The sequence below is a fragment of the Pogoniulus pusillus genome, chromosome 10, assembly GCF_015220805.1.
Source record: "Pogoniulus pusillus isolate bPogPus1 chromosome 10, bPogPus1.pri, whole genome shotgun sequence".
In the NCBI taxonomy this organism is placed as follows: domain Eukaryota; kingdom Metazoa; phylum Chordata; class Aves; order Piciformes; family Lybiidae; genus Pogoniulus; species Pogoniulus pusillus.
The window spans coordinates 33,704,138-33,722,419 of NC_087273.1; the positions used below are offsets into that span (position 1 = coordinate 33,704,138).

Below are 18,282 nucleotides of genomic sequence, written 5' to 3' on the forward strand. Positions count from 1 at the left end.
AGTCATTGGACACTGGAATGGGCTGCCCGGGGAGGTGGTGGAGTCGCCGTCCCTGGGGCTGTTCAAGGCAGGATTGGATGTGGCACTTGGTGCCATGGTCTAGCCTTGGGATTTGTGGTAAAAGGTTGGACTTGATGATCTATGAGGTCTCTTCCAATTCTGATGATACTGTGATAATGTTTTCCATGCCAGCAAATTATCATTGTGAAGCTGTCAAATTTATATGCATGTATATATATATATATATATATATATATATATATATATATATATTAACCTTATGTTTGCTGTTTTATGATGTCATATTTCAGCAGTTATAGATTGCATCAATGAGTATGATTTTACAGGGCTAATTAGAGACACTATCTGAGGTGTAGCTGATCTGCAGTGTACTTAGGGCTCTGAGAGTTGAGTACTTTCTGTGTAAATGAGGAAAGGTAACGCAGGATAATTATGTGTTTGTCAAAACAGCAATTCTGCTATTTCTCAGGATATATTAATACTTATTTCCAGAGTTCCCTTGTGCTTCTTTCTTTCTTTTATGTTCTTTGACTTTGAAGTCCTTGAGAAAATGCTGAAACAGGTAAATTGAACTTCTTTTCAGTTTCACTGCCCATATCTCAACACATTGGGAAACAGTGAGCAGAAGAGAATAAATCTGAATCTGCAGCTTTGGGAAGGCAGATGTTTGGTGTTCATTACATATTCTGGGTAGCCTTAAGAAGGTGGCAGTGTTTGCTGATAGTTACATTAGGCATATTGGATCCAACAGTGCCTTATTACAGCAGCCTGGTATCATTCTGCTCGAATATATTTAACCAATGGGATGGTGAATTTTATGCAGATGTGAAGCATGAAAGAGCAGAGTGATTTCCTGCTTAATCATTAGAGGAAAAAAAAGAATTTGCTATTTATCTTTAAAAAGAGATGAAGTCTGCAATTTATTTCAGCAATCTAATTCAAAATCAGCTGTCTAGCATGTAATAAATAAAAGAGGGTTTAAACTTTTGCTCACATTTGAGAATCTTTAGAACCCAGACTATCACAGAGTCAGTCAGGGTTGGAAGGGACCACAAGGAACGTCCAGTTCCAACCCCCCATGCCCAGGGACACCCTCCCCTACTTCAGTCTGGCCAGAGCTCCGTGCAAACTGACCTTAAACACCTCCAGGGATGGAGCCTCAACCACCTCCCTGGGCAACCCATTCCATGCTCTCAACGATCAGGACATCATACACACTTGCTCTGAGAGAGCACTGCTGCTCTGTGGTAGTTAGTGAAAACAAACCACTGTGTGAAACAAGAGCCAGGCTCACCATAAAGACCCAGCAGCTCCCCCAGCTCTCATTTAGAAGATCTCTCTCTCTTTAACCAGGATATAAGACTTGAAGAAATACTACATTTATTCTGCTCTACAAAGAAGTCTGGAAATATGAAGGCTGAGTTGTACAGCCTGTGAGACACTGAAAAGCTTTAGGTAAACCTTCCTGAAAAGGTTGTCTAGCCCTGGAACAGGCAGCTAAGTGGAGTGGTAAAGTCCCCAACCCTGGAAGAGCTCAACAAATGTGTAGGTGTGGCACTTACAGGCATGGTTTAGTGGTGGATTTGGCAGTTCTGGGTTAATGGTTAAACTTGATTATCTTGGAGGTCTTTTCCAAGCAAAATGATTCTATGATTCTACAAAGTGAATTAAGTTCATTTTTTTTGTGTCATGCAGGAATCACAAAGGAAAGACTGCACTAACTCTAGCTTTAAAATATTAGTTTTGAGTAGGAATTATACCTACTAAAAATGGATTTGGATGAGAAAACCTGAGAACATCTTTTAAATTGGAAGTTAAAAATGGATGTGTAATATCTAGCACATAAGGTCAAGGTTCAGGGCTGGGCTAGCCAGCAGATGAGTGACTGAGGCTCCCTATGAAATTCCCTGCTTTCCCAAAGGGAACAGAAAGAGCATAAGGGAGACAGACTGATTGATTGGGAAAGGAATTCAACCAAATGGAATGGAAATAAGAAAAATCATGTGAAACAGAGGCAGAGGTACATAGCAATATCCAATCTAATGCCCAATGGCAATTACGTCACCGTTGTTACCACTGATGTTGGGGGCAGGCAGTGCAGAAGTCCCAGACTGAACTCAACAGCAAATGGAAACCAAATTCAGGAGCTGAATCCTGAAACTGGATTCAGAAACACAAAGACCAGGATCAAAGTCAGAGAGAGTCCTCTTGGGATACTGGCCATTGAAGAAAAGGCTTGACCCTGGTGAACCCTTAGCTTCATCCTGAAGATGATGTCCCTGAGATAGAATCCCTTGTCTAGGGTCACCTGTTGTGGCCATTTCTCCCCACATGTGCCACTTCTGACTTCCTGCACCCCACGGTGGGGCACAAGATGTGGCAGTGCCCTTGTTCTGCACAGGTGTCTAAGCCAGAGCCTTTCTGCAGCCTAGGCCTTGGCAGTGAACTCTCCATCAGCATTTTCACTGCTAGAAGCAGCCACTGGCTCTGCAAACCTGCCCTGAACCTCAGAAAGTGCCCTCACTGAGCAGAGATCGAGCTGAGAAGTCAAATCCTTGACCAGAGTTGATTCTGTTGTACCTCAAACTATGACAAATAGAATTCCAGCCACACTTGGTTTGAAGTTATATGGTGTAAAACAAAAGCTTCATGTTCAAATCTCAAAGCACATAAGCAAAAGCGTTTGCGTCTCAGAGTTTCTTGGACATAAGTTCATTTTTTCTGATGACTTCTTCATGTCTATAGTTTTATGCAACCTTCCCCTCTAATACAGTACACAACTTGTTGCTTGTTTGAATGTTATAGATACAGGAAAAGTGCCAGTGTGACCATTGCTGCTTTTTGCCACTTCTTGTCCTTCAGAGCCGCCGGTTCCCATCGCCCCACCTCAGCTGTCCTCAGTCGGTGCAACTTACCTGTGGATCCAGTTGAACGCCAACTCCATCAATGGGGATGGCCCCATCATTCAAAGGGAGGTTGAATACCGAACTGCAAGTGGCAGCTGGTATGACATCCAGCCTGTGGACTCCACAAGCTATAAGATTGGGCACCTGGATCCTGACACAGAGTACGAAATCAGCGTGTTGCTTACGCGACCGGGTGAAGGAGGAACCGGCTCCCCTGGCCCAGCTCTCAAGACAAGGACAAAATGTGCTGGTGAGTACTCCAGAAGAAATGCTGTAAGCATCTTTCTAGGGTTGAATGTATATGTCATTTCCATTGCAGGCTGCAGGAATCAAGACTGAATGCTTTTAAGCCATTAGCTATGATGACCTTGAAACCAGGGTGGGTTGTAGATGAAATCATGCCTGTGCTTGCTTTGAAGTGGTCAGTGTAGAGTGCTGGATAAACAATTTTTGCTCTCAGGTGTGCCTTGAGCTCTCTCCATTTTATTATATCCTTCTTTTTTTTTACCAGTGTGTGCTTGGGTTTCAGATTAGTTCATCTTTTTTTGGGGTGCTCTTCTTGGCAAAAAAACCTGTTTGCTTTGGATAGAGTTTCTTTGTTCTGTTTGGGTTTTTTTTTCAGTGTTGGTATATCAAACTTGTAGATAAAATAGAGAGAGATCTCTATGACAGCAAAAGGATGGAGTATTACATCTCAATTAGCAGCTGAGGTTTTGCTTCCCTGAGTGACTGAGAGGATATCTTTTCATTAGAATGAGCTAGTGTGATTTGTGACACTGTGTAGCAGTCTTGGCTCCTGGTTTGGATGTTGTAATTAATAGTGCTGACCTATGATGGTGAAAAGACACAAAGTAAACATATTATGCCAAAGCAATTGTATAGTAATTTTCAGGAAGAGTGGCACTGATATTAATTTGGGATTCAACTGTTCAGAAAATAATAGAGTATACTGTGACCTGGATCGTTTTGTTGTTTGTTATTAATATTTCCCCTTCCTAATATTTTGAATCTTCTTTCTGCTGCTGTAAGGTTGGTGGAAGATAGAAGTGAGGAAATTGAGAGTCTAAATTACTGAGACTAAAGGAATGGGTTTAGCTTATTGATCTTAATCCTTTAAAGAATGTTTTGGTGATGTTTGTCCTATTTAATGATGCATTTCTATTGAATATGAAAATAAAGTGGGTTTTTTTTTCTCTCTGGTGAAGTTATCTGGCAACTTAGCAGGGGCTAAGTGCTGTTTAAGTTAAACTGGCTGGTGTGGTGTCAAGCACAGGATGAAATACAGTTGCTGTCAGGACTCTGGTGTTGGTCTTGGAGATGCAACCTTATACAAATATTAGCACTTTCATGCCTTTAGGGTTCTTCTTTTTTGCTTCCTTTCATTACTGGGATGATGGATTTAATGCAGAATGCCAAAAAGCACTGCAGTGATGTTACAGTAGCCACAGAATTCTAGAGCTTTTTTGGTTAGACCTATAAGATCATTGAGTTCAGCCATTATCTAACTCTAACAAGTATTTGCTATTTAGAAGATGTTCTTTACTAGACTAAGATACCTCCAGCTTAGTCAAAAGTGAGACATAAAAGTTCTTTAGACTTCCCTTCAGGAGGGCTTCTGGGTCACTGTGACTTTCATAACAGTGCAAAATCATAGAGTCATAGAATGGTTTGGGTTGGAAAGGATCTTAAAGATCATCTAGTTCCAACCTCCCTGTCATAGGCAGGGACACCTTCCACTAGACCAGTGGATTTGTCTAGACATGGTCAGTACATATTTAATACACAAGTGCTTCAGTTACTCTAAAATTAAAACCTTTTTCTCTCATTGTTTCATCATCTGCTTCTATGATTTAATAATGTAACATTGGATTGGGAGATGTTTGGGAGAGCTTATTGTGGTCTTTCAGTACTTACAGGAAGCCTGTTAGAAATATGGGGACAGACTTCTTAGCAGGGCCTGCTGTGACAGGGCAAGTGGTGATGGTTTTAAACTAAAAGAGGGAGGTTTAGACTAGATAAGAGGAAGAAATTGTTTATGACAGTAGTAAAATGCTGGTCCATGTTGCCTAGAGAGTTGGTAGGAGCCTCATCCCTGCCACCATTCCAAGTTAGGATGTCTGGGGCTCTGAGCAACCTGCTGTAGTTGCAGATGTCCCTGCTGGCTGCAGAAGGATTGGACTAGGTGACCTCTAAAGGTTCCTTCCAATAGAAAACATTCTACAAATCCATTACAAAATAGAAGGAAGGGAAGAAGACACATGGCTTGAGATGAAGGCACTTTAGTAGCTGAAGCAAGAGCTGCACTCACCAGTGAACCCAAGTAAGGAAGATATTCGCTGTTTCCCATCAGTAGGCAGGTGGGGAAAAGGGCTTTGGCACACCCAGCATCTACTTGAGAAGACAAACAGCACACCAGTGAACATACCTTCTTTATTCTCCTTTCTTTGTTTTTTTGCCTGTTGACCATGAGATCATACAGTCTGGAATATCTCTATGGTGAGGTGGAGGTAGCTGTCCCTGCTTTGTCCCCTACTACTTTGTCCAGCTACTTGCCCACTTCCAGTTTGCTCACTGGAAGGATGAAGTGGGTGAAAGAGCCTAGAGGTTGTGCAGGCACTGCTGAGCAACATTCAAAACATCAGTGTGTCCTCAACCTTGGTTTAGTCACAAATCCCATACACTGCACCACAGAGGATGTTAACTCCATCCCAGTTAAACATATTAGAGAGAAATCCATGATTTTTAGTCATAGAATTACAGAATTAGTTTGCTTGGAAGATGCCTTTAAGATCATTGAGTCCAACTGTTAACCCAGCACTGCCAAGTCACTGCTAAACCATGTCACTCAGCACCAATTCTACTTGTTTTATTAAACACCTCCAAGGAAGGTGGCTCCACCATTTCCCCAGGCAGCCTGACCTAGGGCTTGGAAATCCTTTTGGGGTAAAAGCCCCCCGACCTTTTTCACTAAGAAAACCACACCATTCTTGGTCTTTTCAATGATACATTGAGTTGAATATTAAACTGTGCAGTCAGCCTCATAAACCACCATGTACTGGAACTATTTTATTACCTCATAATGTCTTGTAATACATCAGCATTAGTTGTGTTTTCATTAAGCTAAACAGTAACCTCAAATTAGAAGCAGAAAGTGGTGGCTAGCTGAAAAACTTAAATTGAGTGATGATATTAAGTCTCTCTCTACAAATTGGCTCCTTTTTTTTTCTTATAGCAGATGATTCTGCTTAGAAGGTATAGTGCTTATTGGTTAACTGTTAGCAAGTGACATGCTAATAACTGGCCCAAGGGCTTAAAAAGGATGCTGATAAACTAATGATGGTATAATTAAGTAGGGTAGAAGTAAAATACTGCCAGTCTCCAAAGCATATCACAGAATTAATAAAAGAGGAGTCTTTAAGAGTCATTGCACCTTTTTAATTACCACCATAATTGTATGCTGCTTGCCCATTCCCTTGGGGTCTAGCAAACCACTCAGAGACCTGAAGCAGTGTGTTACACATTCAATAATCTTAATAGTTCTCCAAAGCATTTGAAATATGTTTTCATTTTAGCAAAATGAGATTTCAGGAGCTTATAACAGACAAGTCCTAGCTGTAACTTCTCATAAATAAAAGCATCTAAAATTAGAATGCAAAGAAATGCAAATGCATCCCCCTCACTGGAGCAGTTTGATGCCTTCTAAAGTGTTTTGCTTCCTTTTGATGCAATGTAATACATAAATGTAAGTGTTCAGGTTTGGATTAGATTTAACTTAGAATGTGAAGTTCAGGTTTGAAAAAGAGGAGGTTCATGGATTGAGGACATTGTGAACCACAGCTGAGTCAGAAAAAAACGAAGTGGGGTTTATTGTTCCAAGGTGTGAAATGATAGAATGTTGGAAAAGACTTGTAAGGTCATTGAGCACAACTATTATCTTACACTAACAAGTCTAAACCATGTCTCAGCACCACATCTCTGCCTTTCAAGCATCTCCAGGAATGGGGATTCAACCACCTCCCCTGGGCAGCCTGGTCCAGTGCTTGAGAACCCTTTCAATGAAGAACCTGCTTTTGATGTCCAGCCTAAACCTCCCCTGGTGCAACTTGAGGCTCTTTCTGTTTGTCCTATCACTTGTTACTGGAGAGAAAAGGCTGACCCTCACCTCACTACAACCTCTTCTCAGGGACTTGTAGGTAGCAAGAAGGTCTGTCATGAGATTCCTTTTCTCCAGGCTAAATAACCTCACTTCTCTTAGCCACTCCTCAGAAGACCTGTTCATTGCCTGTCTCTGGACTTACTCCAGCAGCCTTCCCAGCTTATTTGAATTTGAATCCCTGATTGCTGTGCTCAGAACAACCTGTTGAGCTCTGTGGTAAAGGGTTGGACTTGATGATCTGTGAAGTCTCTTCCAATCCTAATAATACTGTGATACTGTGAAATGGAAACTCATCAGGAGATACATGACAGAACATTTCCATTGTACAGTATATCTCAAATTCATAGAATCATAGAATTGTCAGGGTTGGAAGGGACCTCAAGAATTGTCCACTTCCCACCCCCCTGCCATGGGCAGGGACACCTCACACTTAGATCAGTTTGCTGTGATGCCTATTTTCCACTGTGTGGAAATAGAACTTTCTCAGAGGCAGCATTGGTTTAATCTGAAAACTGTAGTCTGTTTCAAAGCTGAAGTATAAAACAACCTTCCCTATGTCCTAATTTTAGGGAGTCTCTACAAGTCATGCAGTATTGTCACACACCCCCTAACTGCATCAGCATGGCACAGATGGAAGTGTCTTTAGGTAGATGTTCACTGCTTTGAACCCTGAGAGCAAAGTCAACACAGTCAAGAATCACAGAATCCCAATGTGGAGGGTGTTGGAAGGGACCTCTGGGGGCCATCTAGTCCAAGCCCTCTGCTAAAGCAGAGTCACCCACAGCAGATTGTGCAGGATTGTAATGCCTAGGTGGGTTTAGAATCTCTCCAGAGAAGACAAGTCAAACAGGACTCCATGCCAGCACTTTCCTCCTGCTTCATGGCATGAACAGCTCTCAACTTCCCACAAGATGGACAACCTGCATCCCCTCCTGTATGACATTCTGAATACTCAATCATCTTTGCATCTGAGCTTCACTATTTTCCACCCTCCTACCTTCCTTTCTTATTAACTCTGTAGTTAGTCTCTCCCTTCTTCAGTGTTCACATGGCAGCCTATCTTGGACCTCAGTGCTTCTCACTGCTTATTTCCATGCCCTTCCCTTTTCTATATCATTATTATGAAATATTAGCTCCTTCCTAAGAGCTTATCTAGGCTGAGATGGTGGCTGCCTTTCTCTGTCCTTACAGGCTTCTTGGGACCTTTTGACTCTTTTGTCTGAAACAAAAAGTGAGGAACTTTGTGTCACAGGGAATGAAGTTCTTCCTTCTTGTTGCTTTGCTTTGGATATCTGCCTGTGAAAGAGGTTCAGGTTTTGGTTTCTTTTTTTTCCAGCCATGTAACAAATTCTTAACATCAGATAGTTTTGTGATCATAAGAAAATGTCAACTTGAAGTCATCCTAAAGGTTCTTTTCTACCTCTCTTTCTTAGAACTTCACAATTGTCTCAGAAGTTCCAACCAAAGTCATGCCGTCATGTTGTCCCTTCTAACCCTCAGATCACAGACGTCCTGAGGAGGAGGAGGGTTACAGATGTTGCACCAGCTTAGTTTCCATGGAAAAAAGGACAGTGGTGCTTCTGAAATCACCATGCCAAACCTGAAACTGTAATAAACTTGAGTGAGAATTTATGCTCAGCTTTCAGACCAGGAAGTCCACTGTGAACTTTCATTTCATGCATGGTTTTATTGGGAAACTAAGTCACAGGTTTAATGCAGATTTGAAATGAGGGATGCCTACTCCATCACACCTTCTCCTAATGCTTTTCTGACATGCTCCACTTTCTCATAAGGGAAAAACCTTACTAAGCCTCACTGTTTCTTGCTGATCTCTCTAATGTTGTACAGAAGAGTCTTGCCTTGTATTATTGGGTGACCATTTCCCTCTGGGAGACCTCTGAGTCTGAATGAAAAGCAAAGGAACCAAAACCAACCAACCAAACATAAAAACCCAAACAAAACCAGTAAATGGCAGCTAGTACAGCTGCAATAAATCAGAACCACTGAATGGTGGGGTTGGAAAGGACCTGTGGACATCATCTAGTCCAACCCCCCTACTAAAGCATGGTCACACAGAGCAGGTTGCCCAGGACTGCAGTGTACAGGTGGGTTTGGAATCTCTTCAGAGAAAACTCTGCAACCCTTATGGGTAGTCAGTTCCAGTGCTCCATCACCCTCACAAGATAGGTTTTTCATCATCTTTAGATGGAACCTCCTGGTTTGCCTCCCACCCTTTAGATATTGGTCAGCACTGAGAAGATCTCCTCCCTCTTCTCCTGTGCCACTCTGAGCTGTAAGAAAGGCAAAAAGGAAGACCTGGGGAACTTCAGGTTGGCTAACCTCAACATAATCCCCAGGAAGGTGATGGAATAACCAGACTCAGAAACCATTTTCAGGCACACAAAGGAGCTCCTCATTACAATAAGGACAAGCATTTTGGATTCTTTCCTGACAATTACATCTGCATTAATATAGGGGTGGAAATTCAGTGTTTGTAAGAAGAACTGACAGAAGAAGAGCTCTGGTGGTGTGAAAAGTAGTCATATAAATGGACACTTAGCTCTTCACTTCATTAGATTCCCATTTCATAACATTTGCAGAGGAAGAAATTAACCTGCTCTGCAAGACAAATGAACCTTCACCATCTTACAGCAAACCTGGGAGGTAAAGTTATTAATTTCACATCTGCTAGGCAGAGGGAATGTGAAGAAAACATGACCCTTGAGAGAAAGTAGATTATATCATTTTTCCTATGACATAGCTCCATCTCCACATTTGTTGCAGTTGCCTATTAATTATAAGGATAAGCTCAAAAGCAACCCAAAACTCCACACTCAAAGAATTGTTCTACTTCATTTTAATTGAGGAAGACTTTCTCAGTATGGAGTGAAAAGTAAAATAGACCCAGTAAGGAGGGAGTCTTCTGAAGATTGGTGTGTGAGCACCTTTATTAAGAGTGGTAAATAAGCTGTACCTATGAAAGATGTCTATGAGGATATCCTACAGCATCATTTTATTCTGAACAAATGAAACCTGAACAATTCCATGCTTTTGATCTCTCTTTTCAGAAGTGTTACTGAAAATGTGAATGAGTGCTCCACTAATCTCTTAGTAAAAGCCATTAGGAATAAAGAAAAGGGAATATTCTGGGTGTAGAATCATAGAATCAAGCAGGTTGGAAGAGACTTCTAATATCATCCAGGCCAATCTATCCCCCAGCCCTAGCCAGTCAACTAGACCATGGCACTAAGTGCCTCATCCAGGCTTTTCTTGAACACCTCCAGTGATGGTAACTCCACCACCTCCCTAGGCAGCCCATTCCAATGCCAAGCACTTTCTCTGTGAAGAGCTTCCTCCTAACATCCAGCCTGTACTTCTCCTGGCACAACTTGAGACTGTGTCCACATCCAGCCTGTACTTCTCCTGGCACAACTTGAGACTGTGTCCACATCCAGCCTGTACTTCTCCTGGCACAACTTGAGACTGTGTCCCCTTGTTCTAAAATTTACTTTCTTTTGAAACAAAAATCAAACTGTCTGTCAGTTGGTCTTTGTTTTGACTTTTTCAGCAGGTGTTTTGTTTGCAAGCAGCTGAAAAAAACCCCACAGAATAAAAATAATAAATACTACTAATAAAAAACCAAAGACCCACCCCAAACTATTCAATGATTTACTTAATTACTCCTGCACAGCATTGAATTGGAGAGGATGACCCAACATGTTAACTGCTGTGTCTGGTCAAGTAAATGAAATAAGTAAATACCTGAATGAATGAATGAAAATAGAATGACCTAAGCATAATTACAGATGACTTTGAAATGACAACTGACAAAATTTGTCCTATAATTAAATTTCCATTATAAAAGTTTCATCCCTTTTCCTTTCTGTCTGATGTGTGAGGCTAAATTGTGAAGAGTATTCATTTATAAAAGGAAGAATTAGAGAGCTATAATTTATAATTCAGGGTAATCAATGAAAGCATTTCTTGTGTCAAAAACCCTTTCACTGACAAATAGCATTGCATTGTTATTTGTTTTTAAAAAAAGAAGCTCCAAAATCCTGCCTCTTTTTTTTGGTTGTTTTTCACATATGCTGTAAAATGAGCTGAAAAATTCTGTTGGCTTAATCAAGTCTTGCAGTAATTCAAAGTAATATTATGCAGATAGGGCTGAGCTTCTCAGTCTGCTTTTATTACCATTAAAATTGTCTCTCTCTGTTTCTGAGACTGTTCATGAAAAAGTAGGAGCTTTCTAAGTTCATCTCACCAAGGTTCTGCTTAACATGGAACAGGTCATCTTGAGTGTCATGGCAAAGCACCTGCAGGATGGCCAAGGGATCAGGCCCAGCCAGCATGGGTTTAGGAGGGGCAGGTCCTACCTGACCAACCTGATCTCCTTTTATCATCAGGTTAACCCCTGGTAAATGTGGGGCAGGCTGTGGATGTAATCTACCTGGACTTCAGCAAAGCCTTGGACACCATCTGCCACAACAAGCTCCTGGCAAAGCTGACAGCTCATGGTTTGGACAGATTCACTCTGATATGGGTCAAGAACTGGCTGGGCCCAGAGAGTAGTGGTGAATGGTGCCACATCCAGTTGGCAGCTGTCACTAGTGGTGCTCCCCAGGGATCAGTACTGGGCCCAGTCCTATTCAACATCTTCATTGATCATCTGGACAAGGGGATTGAGTCCAGCATCAGTAAGTTTGCAGATGACACCAAGCTAGGAGCAGTTGTGGAGCTGTTGGAGGGTAGGAGAGCCCTGCAGAGGGACCTGTACAGTCTGGATGGGTGGGCAGAGGGCAGTGGGATGAGATTTAACAAGACCAAGTGCAGGGTTCCACACTTTGGCCACAACAACCCCAAGCAGCACTACAGGCTGGGGACAGATTGGCTGGAGAGCAGCCAGGCAGAAAGGGACCTGGGGGTGCTGGTAGGTAGTAGCTGAAGATGAGCCAGCAGTGTGTCCAGGAGAGCCAATGGCATCCTGCCCTGGCTCAGGAACAGTGTGGCCAGCAGGACAAGGGAGGGTATTCTGCCCCTGTACTCAGCACTGGTCAGGCCACACCTTGAGTGCTGTGTCCAGTTCTGGGCTCCTCAATTCTAGAGAGATGTTGAGGTGCTAGAACATGTCCAGAGAAGGGTGACAAAGCTGGTGAGGGGCCTGGAACACAGCCCTGTGAGGAGAGGCTGAGGGAGCTGGGGGTGTGCAGCCTGGAGAAGAGGAGGCTCAGGGGTGACCTCATTGCTGTCTACAACTGCCTGAAGGGACATTGTAGCCAGGTGGGGTTGGTCTCTTCTGCCAGGCAAGCAGCAACAGAACAAGGGGACACAGTCTTGAATTGTGCTGGGGGAGGTCGAGGCTGGATGTGAGGAGGAAGTTCCTGCCAGAGAGAGAGATTGGCATTGGAATGGGCTGCCCAGGGAGGTGGTGGAGTCACCGTTCCTGGAGGTGTTCAAGAAAAGCCTGGCTGAGGCACTTAGTGCCATGGTCTGGTTGACTGGACAGGGCTGGGTGCTAGGTTGGCCTGGATGATCTTGGAGGTCTCTTCCAACCTGCTTGATTCTATGATTCTATGATCTTGAAGAGTTGTCTCTAGTACAAGTGCTCTCCCAAGGGACAAATCATAGAATGAGAAGAAACAGCTATAAGTTGGTAAACCAGGAAAGGTTTAGGTTAGACATGAGGAACAATTTCTTTCCCCAATGGATTTCCAATTGAATCAGGCTGCCCAGGAGTTGAGGTCATCATACCTGAATGAATTCAAACTAAATGTGGATGTGATGCTGTGGGACATGGTTGTGGTGGTTTAAAACTTAACAGTCTGACCTGGCTCTGAATTATAAGCAAGAAATAGGTAAGTAGTTCAGAGGATTGGCTACCAAAGAATAATAACAGATTAGTCCATTTGCTTGCAGGTTAGGATAAAGTGTGCTGCACAAACCATTCCTTCTTCCTTTTCTCTTCCTCACTCCAGCTGCTGCTGGCTGATGCTTTTGTACAGTTTTCACTGACTTTGGCTGAGATTCTTCTTATGGCTAAGTAGAGAGCAGCAGTGGGACCTTTCTGTCTTCTCTTTCTCCCTTGTAAAGGTGGGGGTGGAGAGCTATTTTACTTGTCCCTCTGTCCAAGGAGGTCCTTCTGTTGTTTGTGACTTGTAAATAACTGTAGATATTTACATATTGTAAACACAACTAATTGTAACTATTTTGTATAGATATATTACATACATTGAGGGTTGGACTCGATGATCTAGGGAGGACCCTTCCAATCCCTAACATCCTGTTATCCTGTGTTTTATACTTCTAGAATTTAGCTTGCTTGTAAATACGGCTTCATTTTGCTTCCAAACCTTCTGAGCTAGTCTGGTGTCATTCTATTTTGGGGGTAATTTCGACCCACCGCAGTGGTTTACTGATGAGACTTAGCAGTGCAGTGTCAAAAGCTGGACTTGATCATGAAAATCTCTTCCAACTGAAATGATTCTATTATTCAATTTACTCCTGCATAACTCAGGCATCACAGGTGGATGGAAGTGAATCTTTCACACACCCATCTGAGCTCCATACTTGCAAAAGGATTTTGTGGGCTTTTGTGATCACTGCAAATTAGGCAGAAATCACTTATTGCCTGCTGATTTCTCTTACTGTACTATCTGTTATTTAAACAGAGTGTACATGCCATTAATGCAGATTTATTCTGCTTCAGTGACATGACCTCTGTTGAGCATCTAATGTACAGCATCATACTGAGCTCCTAAAATAACTGACTTGAAAATCGGCTATTTTCAGCAAGATAATTTTCAGCAACTGCCTACTAAAATTCAAAGCAATCATTTACTTCTCTGTGTACCAGCACCTTGCTCTTAGTCTTTTGACTTGCAGATTATTGCTTATGGTAGCAGCCAGTGCTAACATCTTAAGCCTATCAGAAAAGTGCCTTTTTGTGTTCATTTTCCTGCATTGCAATAGCTGCAACCTGGATGTTCCTGCACAATGCTGGGGCTAGTTTGTCCCATTCTTTCATCTCTCCAAACTTATTTCTGCACTGATTGTTAGAAGGTCTATGGATTGGAGTTAGATAATATCTTAGGGTTTTCTTCTGCTTTTCACAGAATCACAGAATGTTAGGGGTTGGAAGGGACCTTCAGAAATTGAGTCCAACTCCCCTGCCAAAGCAGAATCATCTAGGGTAGTCCACACAGAAATGTGTTTAGAGCTTTATGGAACACAGTGCTGCAGTGTATCAGACTGAAGCTTTATCCTTAAAATTATAGAGTTGCTTAGGCTGGAAAAGATCCTCAAGATTCTCTAGTCCAAGCATTAACCCACCACTAACAAGTCCACTGCTAAATCATGTCCCTAGGCTCATTTGCCTATCATTTGATATTTCTCCCTAGCATCAAGTGATAGGATGAAGGAAAATGACATCAAGTTGTGTCAAAGATGTTTAGAATCACAGAATCATAGAATCAACGAGGTTGGAAGAGATCTCCAAGATCATCCAGTCCAACATATCATCCAGCCCTAGCCAGTCATCTAGTCCATGGCACTAAATGCCTCATCCAGGCTTCTCTTGAACACCTCCAGGGACAGTGACTCCACCACCTCCATAGGCAGCCCAGTACCTCCAGGGATGGTGATTCAACTGCTCCCCTGGACAGCCTGTGCCAGGGCTTGACAATCCTTTTGGGAAAGAAACTGTCCCTAAGGTTCAAGCTAAACCTCATGCTGTGCAGCTTGAACCTCTTACCTTCTCATCTTGTCAAGCTTTACTTGGAAGAACAAACCAACTCCCTCAGATTCAAAGACTTGAGGTGTCATCTGTTAGTGAGAAGCTTTAAGTGGCCCTAGATGTCTTCTGTAACAATTGTGATCTAGTTTCTGCTGATTGGACAGATTGAAATAGAGAAATGGCAGGGCAGTGAACTGCTCTGGCTTTGCAATGTCTTAAAGATGCATGAAGAAGCCAGAGGTGTCCCTCAGAGAACTCTGTGAGCATGGGTGCATCACAGAGCTCCAGAAACATTTCCATTTTTCAATCAGAGAGGATTGCTAAGTGTCATGATCAAAAATGGGCACATTGATGGTTGGAGCAAACTTCTATTATGTTCTTGGATTGTGATGGCTTTTTACAACTCCTAACTCCAGGTTTGTTTTTCTGAGCACAGGCAACAATTTCTTTTTTATTCTTTTTCTTTCTTTTTCTCCACAAGATTATTTCTGTCCCCAAAGTGATAGGGGAGCTATAAAGTAGTTTTAAACTCTATCTCAGAACAAGATGAGCTATGTGTGCTATGTTTGTTTGCTTGTTTTCTTATTTGTGCTAATTGTTAAAGTTGCCCAAGCAGTTGGTAAGAGAATGATTAAGAAATGTATGTGAAAAATATGACATTGTCTGAGGGATATGATTTAGTGGTGATCTGGCAGTGCTCAGTTAATGGTTGGACTTGATAATCTTAAAGGTCTCTTCCAAGCAAAATGATTTTGTGGTTCTCTGTTCATGGATGTCTTTAGGCTTATACTTGCTTGTGCTATTTTTTGTGCAAAACACCAAAGTTAGGGTCTGGAAAACAAGTTTCATGAGGAGTGGCTGAGGGAATTGGGGTTGTTTAGCTTGTGGAAAAGGAGGCTGAGGAGAGACCTCCTGGATCTTAGCAACTATCTGAAAGGAGAATGGAGTGAGGTGGGAGTTGGTCTCTTGTCCCTACTAACAAGTGATAAGACAAGTGGAAATGACCTCAGATTGCACCAGGAGAGGTTTAGGTTGGACATTAGAAGAAAGTTCCTCACTGGAAAGGTTCTCAGACACTGGGACAAGCTGCCCAAGGAGACAGCTAAATCCATGGAAGTGTTTAAAAGAGACAGAAATGTACCAAATGAATTCAGAAGGAAGTCTCTTTCAAAGTCAGTTGCTTGACTTTGACACACAGTGGCTGATGTTTGGATACAATAAAAGCCATTAAATACTACTTAAAGCAGTAGTGAGTATCTTGGGTTTCTTCATATTAAATGTTAAAGCACTCAGCCTTTTGGAAAGAAACCTAAAGTGATATCCTGGGTAGTACATGTGCAGGTGTAGCAGTAGGAGGATAGAACTTGTACAAGCAGGGTCTGGATAGTAAAAAAATAATCATGAATTAAAATCAGAATTTTGTCTTACTGTAGTAAAATTCTGTGAAAGGAAACAAAATGGCCTACTCCCAGTTCTAAGGCTCCATGGATTGCAAAACAAAACAAATCAGTATTTTTGCTGCTTAGGAGAAGAAAAAAGGCTTCAGTGGTGTTGCATGATCCACCAAATTGCATCTAGAAATGACTTAACCTGCAGGAATCTGTACTGGGTTAGGAAGCCTTTACCTGCCAGTGACTTGCACAAACTGATGCAGTTTGTAGCCATATCCTAACTCTGCATGTAGAGAAACAACAAAGGGATAAAAGCAGAACAGCTTTTGTGGGGGAGTGAGCAAGAGTGAGCAACAGCCTCTTGTTGAGGAGGGAAAAGGGAAAGGAGTAAGCTCATTTCAGATGGAAGCATTCTGGATGAGGATCAGGAGACCCTTGAGTCTGTTGCTTTGGCAAAAGTTAAACTCATTAATGCAGTCCAACCTTGGCCTGATTCCTTCTCTTTTTCTTTTTCTTTTTCTTTTTTTTTTTTTTTTTTTGCTGATTTCCAGCATTTTCTTTTGCTTAGATCCATGGAGAAAACTTCTTTCCTCCTCATTAACTTTCCTCTTCTATTCATCATGTTTGACACCAGTTTTGGGAGCATTTCTTGTCTAAACCATATTACAAAATAGGTTATGTAGGCGTAATTCTGAAAACCAGAGTTGGTAAAGCAGCAATTCAAGCAACTAAGATATTATTGAAGAAGAAATTCTGAGGCAAGTAGATTAAAACACCAAAATGATTTTTCTTGTAGATCAAAACACCAAAATGATTTTCATGTAGATCAAAACACCAAAATGATTTTCATGTAGATCAAAAAACCAAAATGATTTTTCCTTGTAGATTAAAACACCAAAATGATTTTCCTTGTAGATTAAAACACCAAAATTATTATTTCCTTGTAGATTAAAACACCAAAATGATTTTCTTGTAGATTAAAACACCAAAATTATTTTCTTGTAGATTAAAACACCAAAATTATTTTCTTGTAGATTAAAACACCAAAATTATTTTCTTGTAGATTAAAACACCAAAATGATTTTCTTGTAGATTAAAACACCAAAATTATTATTTCCTTGTAGATTAAAACACCAAAATGATTTTTCTTGTAGATTAAAACACCAAAATGATTTTTCTTGTAGATCAAAACACCAAAATGATTTTTCTTGTAGATTAAAACACCAACATGATTTTTCTTGTAGATTAAAACACATATTAGCAGGGGAAGGAGTGTGTGTGGGACCTATTCTATTTCAAGATGCAGAAAACAATCACCCAAAAGGTGGAAGGGTTAGGTGATAGGTTGGACTTGATGATCCAGGAGGTCTTTTCCAACCTGGTAAATTCTGTGACTGTGACTCTGTGACCAAGTCCTTGGTATTTATAAGGAGTAATCAGAGAAGTTAAGAAATGTTTGTTTTCAAGGTACCATTAAGTACCTTATACAGGTAAAGTAGGTACTAGGGCAATAGGTAGTAGTAATCTTTTTATGCTGTGTGACTGTTTTTCCATCATGCTGTTATGCCAAGTCATTTTATTTAGGACAAACTAAATACAAGCCACTGAGACTTGACTCATTTTGCCTTCTGTGATCAAACCTGGGAAGATTTTGTCCATATTTTCATCACAGACTTTATTCTGACTTTGCCCCGGAATTGCTATGCATAATTGGAGGAGATGCTGTGGCTCCTTAGAAATCTTAGTAACAGTGGAAACAAAAACTTCTTACTCCAATCAGCTTATTTTCTAAGGTAGTCTAATTGAGAATTACTTCCAGCTTTTCTATGTGCTGTCCAGAACTGTGCTTGTGAGTATCTCAGGTAGCTTCTGTAGTCAACATGGCAAGATAGGCTGATTCAGAGCAGCATCCAAAGAAAGCATTATCATCTTTTAAATGAATCTTGTCTTTATTCATATTTTAAAGTCACTCTGTAAATCTTATCATCTTTCCACTGATGATGAAATGTTTTCTGGGGGACTAATCATAGAATCAACCAGGTTGGAAGAGAGTTCCAAGATCATCCAGTCCAACCT

At 41.4% G+C, this 18,282-nt stretch overlaps 1 protein-coding gene across 11 annotated transcripts in view; it reads left to right on the forward strand.

Moving 5' to 3' along the window:
* Positions 1 to 18,282, forward strand: part of PTPRM (protein tyrosine phosphatase receptor type M) — a 598,091-nt gene that overhangs the window by 223,105 nt on the left and 356,704 nt on the right. For all 11 annotated transcript variants that reach the window (XM_064150185.1, XM_064150178.1, XM_064150183.1 and 8 more), the window contains exon 7: positions 2,884 to 3,177. In XM_064150185.1, coding sequence (XP_064006255.1) covers positions 2,884 to 3,177 — 294 coding nt within the window. The remainder of the gene's footprint in view (positions 1 to 2,883; positions 3,178 to 18,282) is intronic.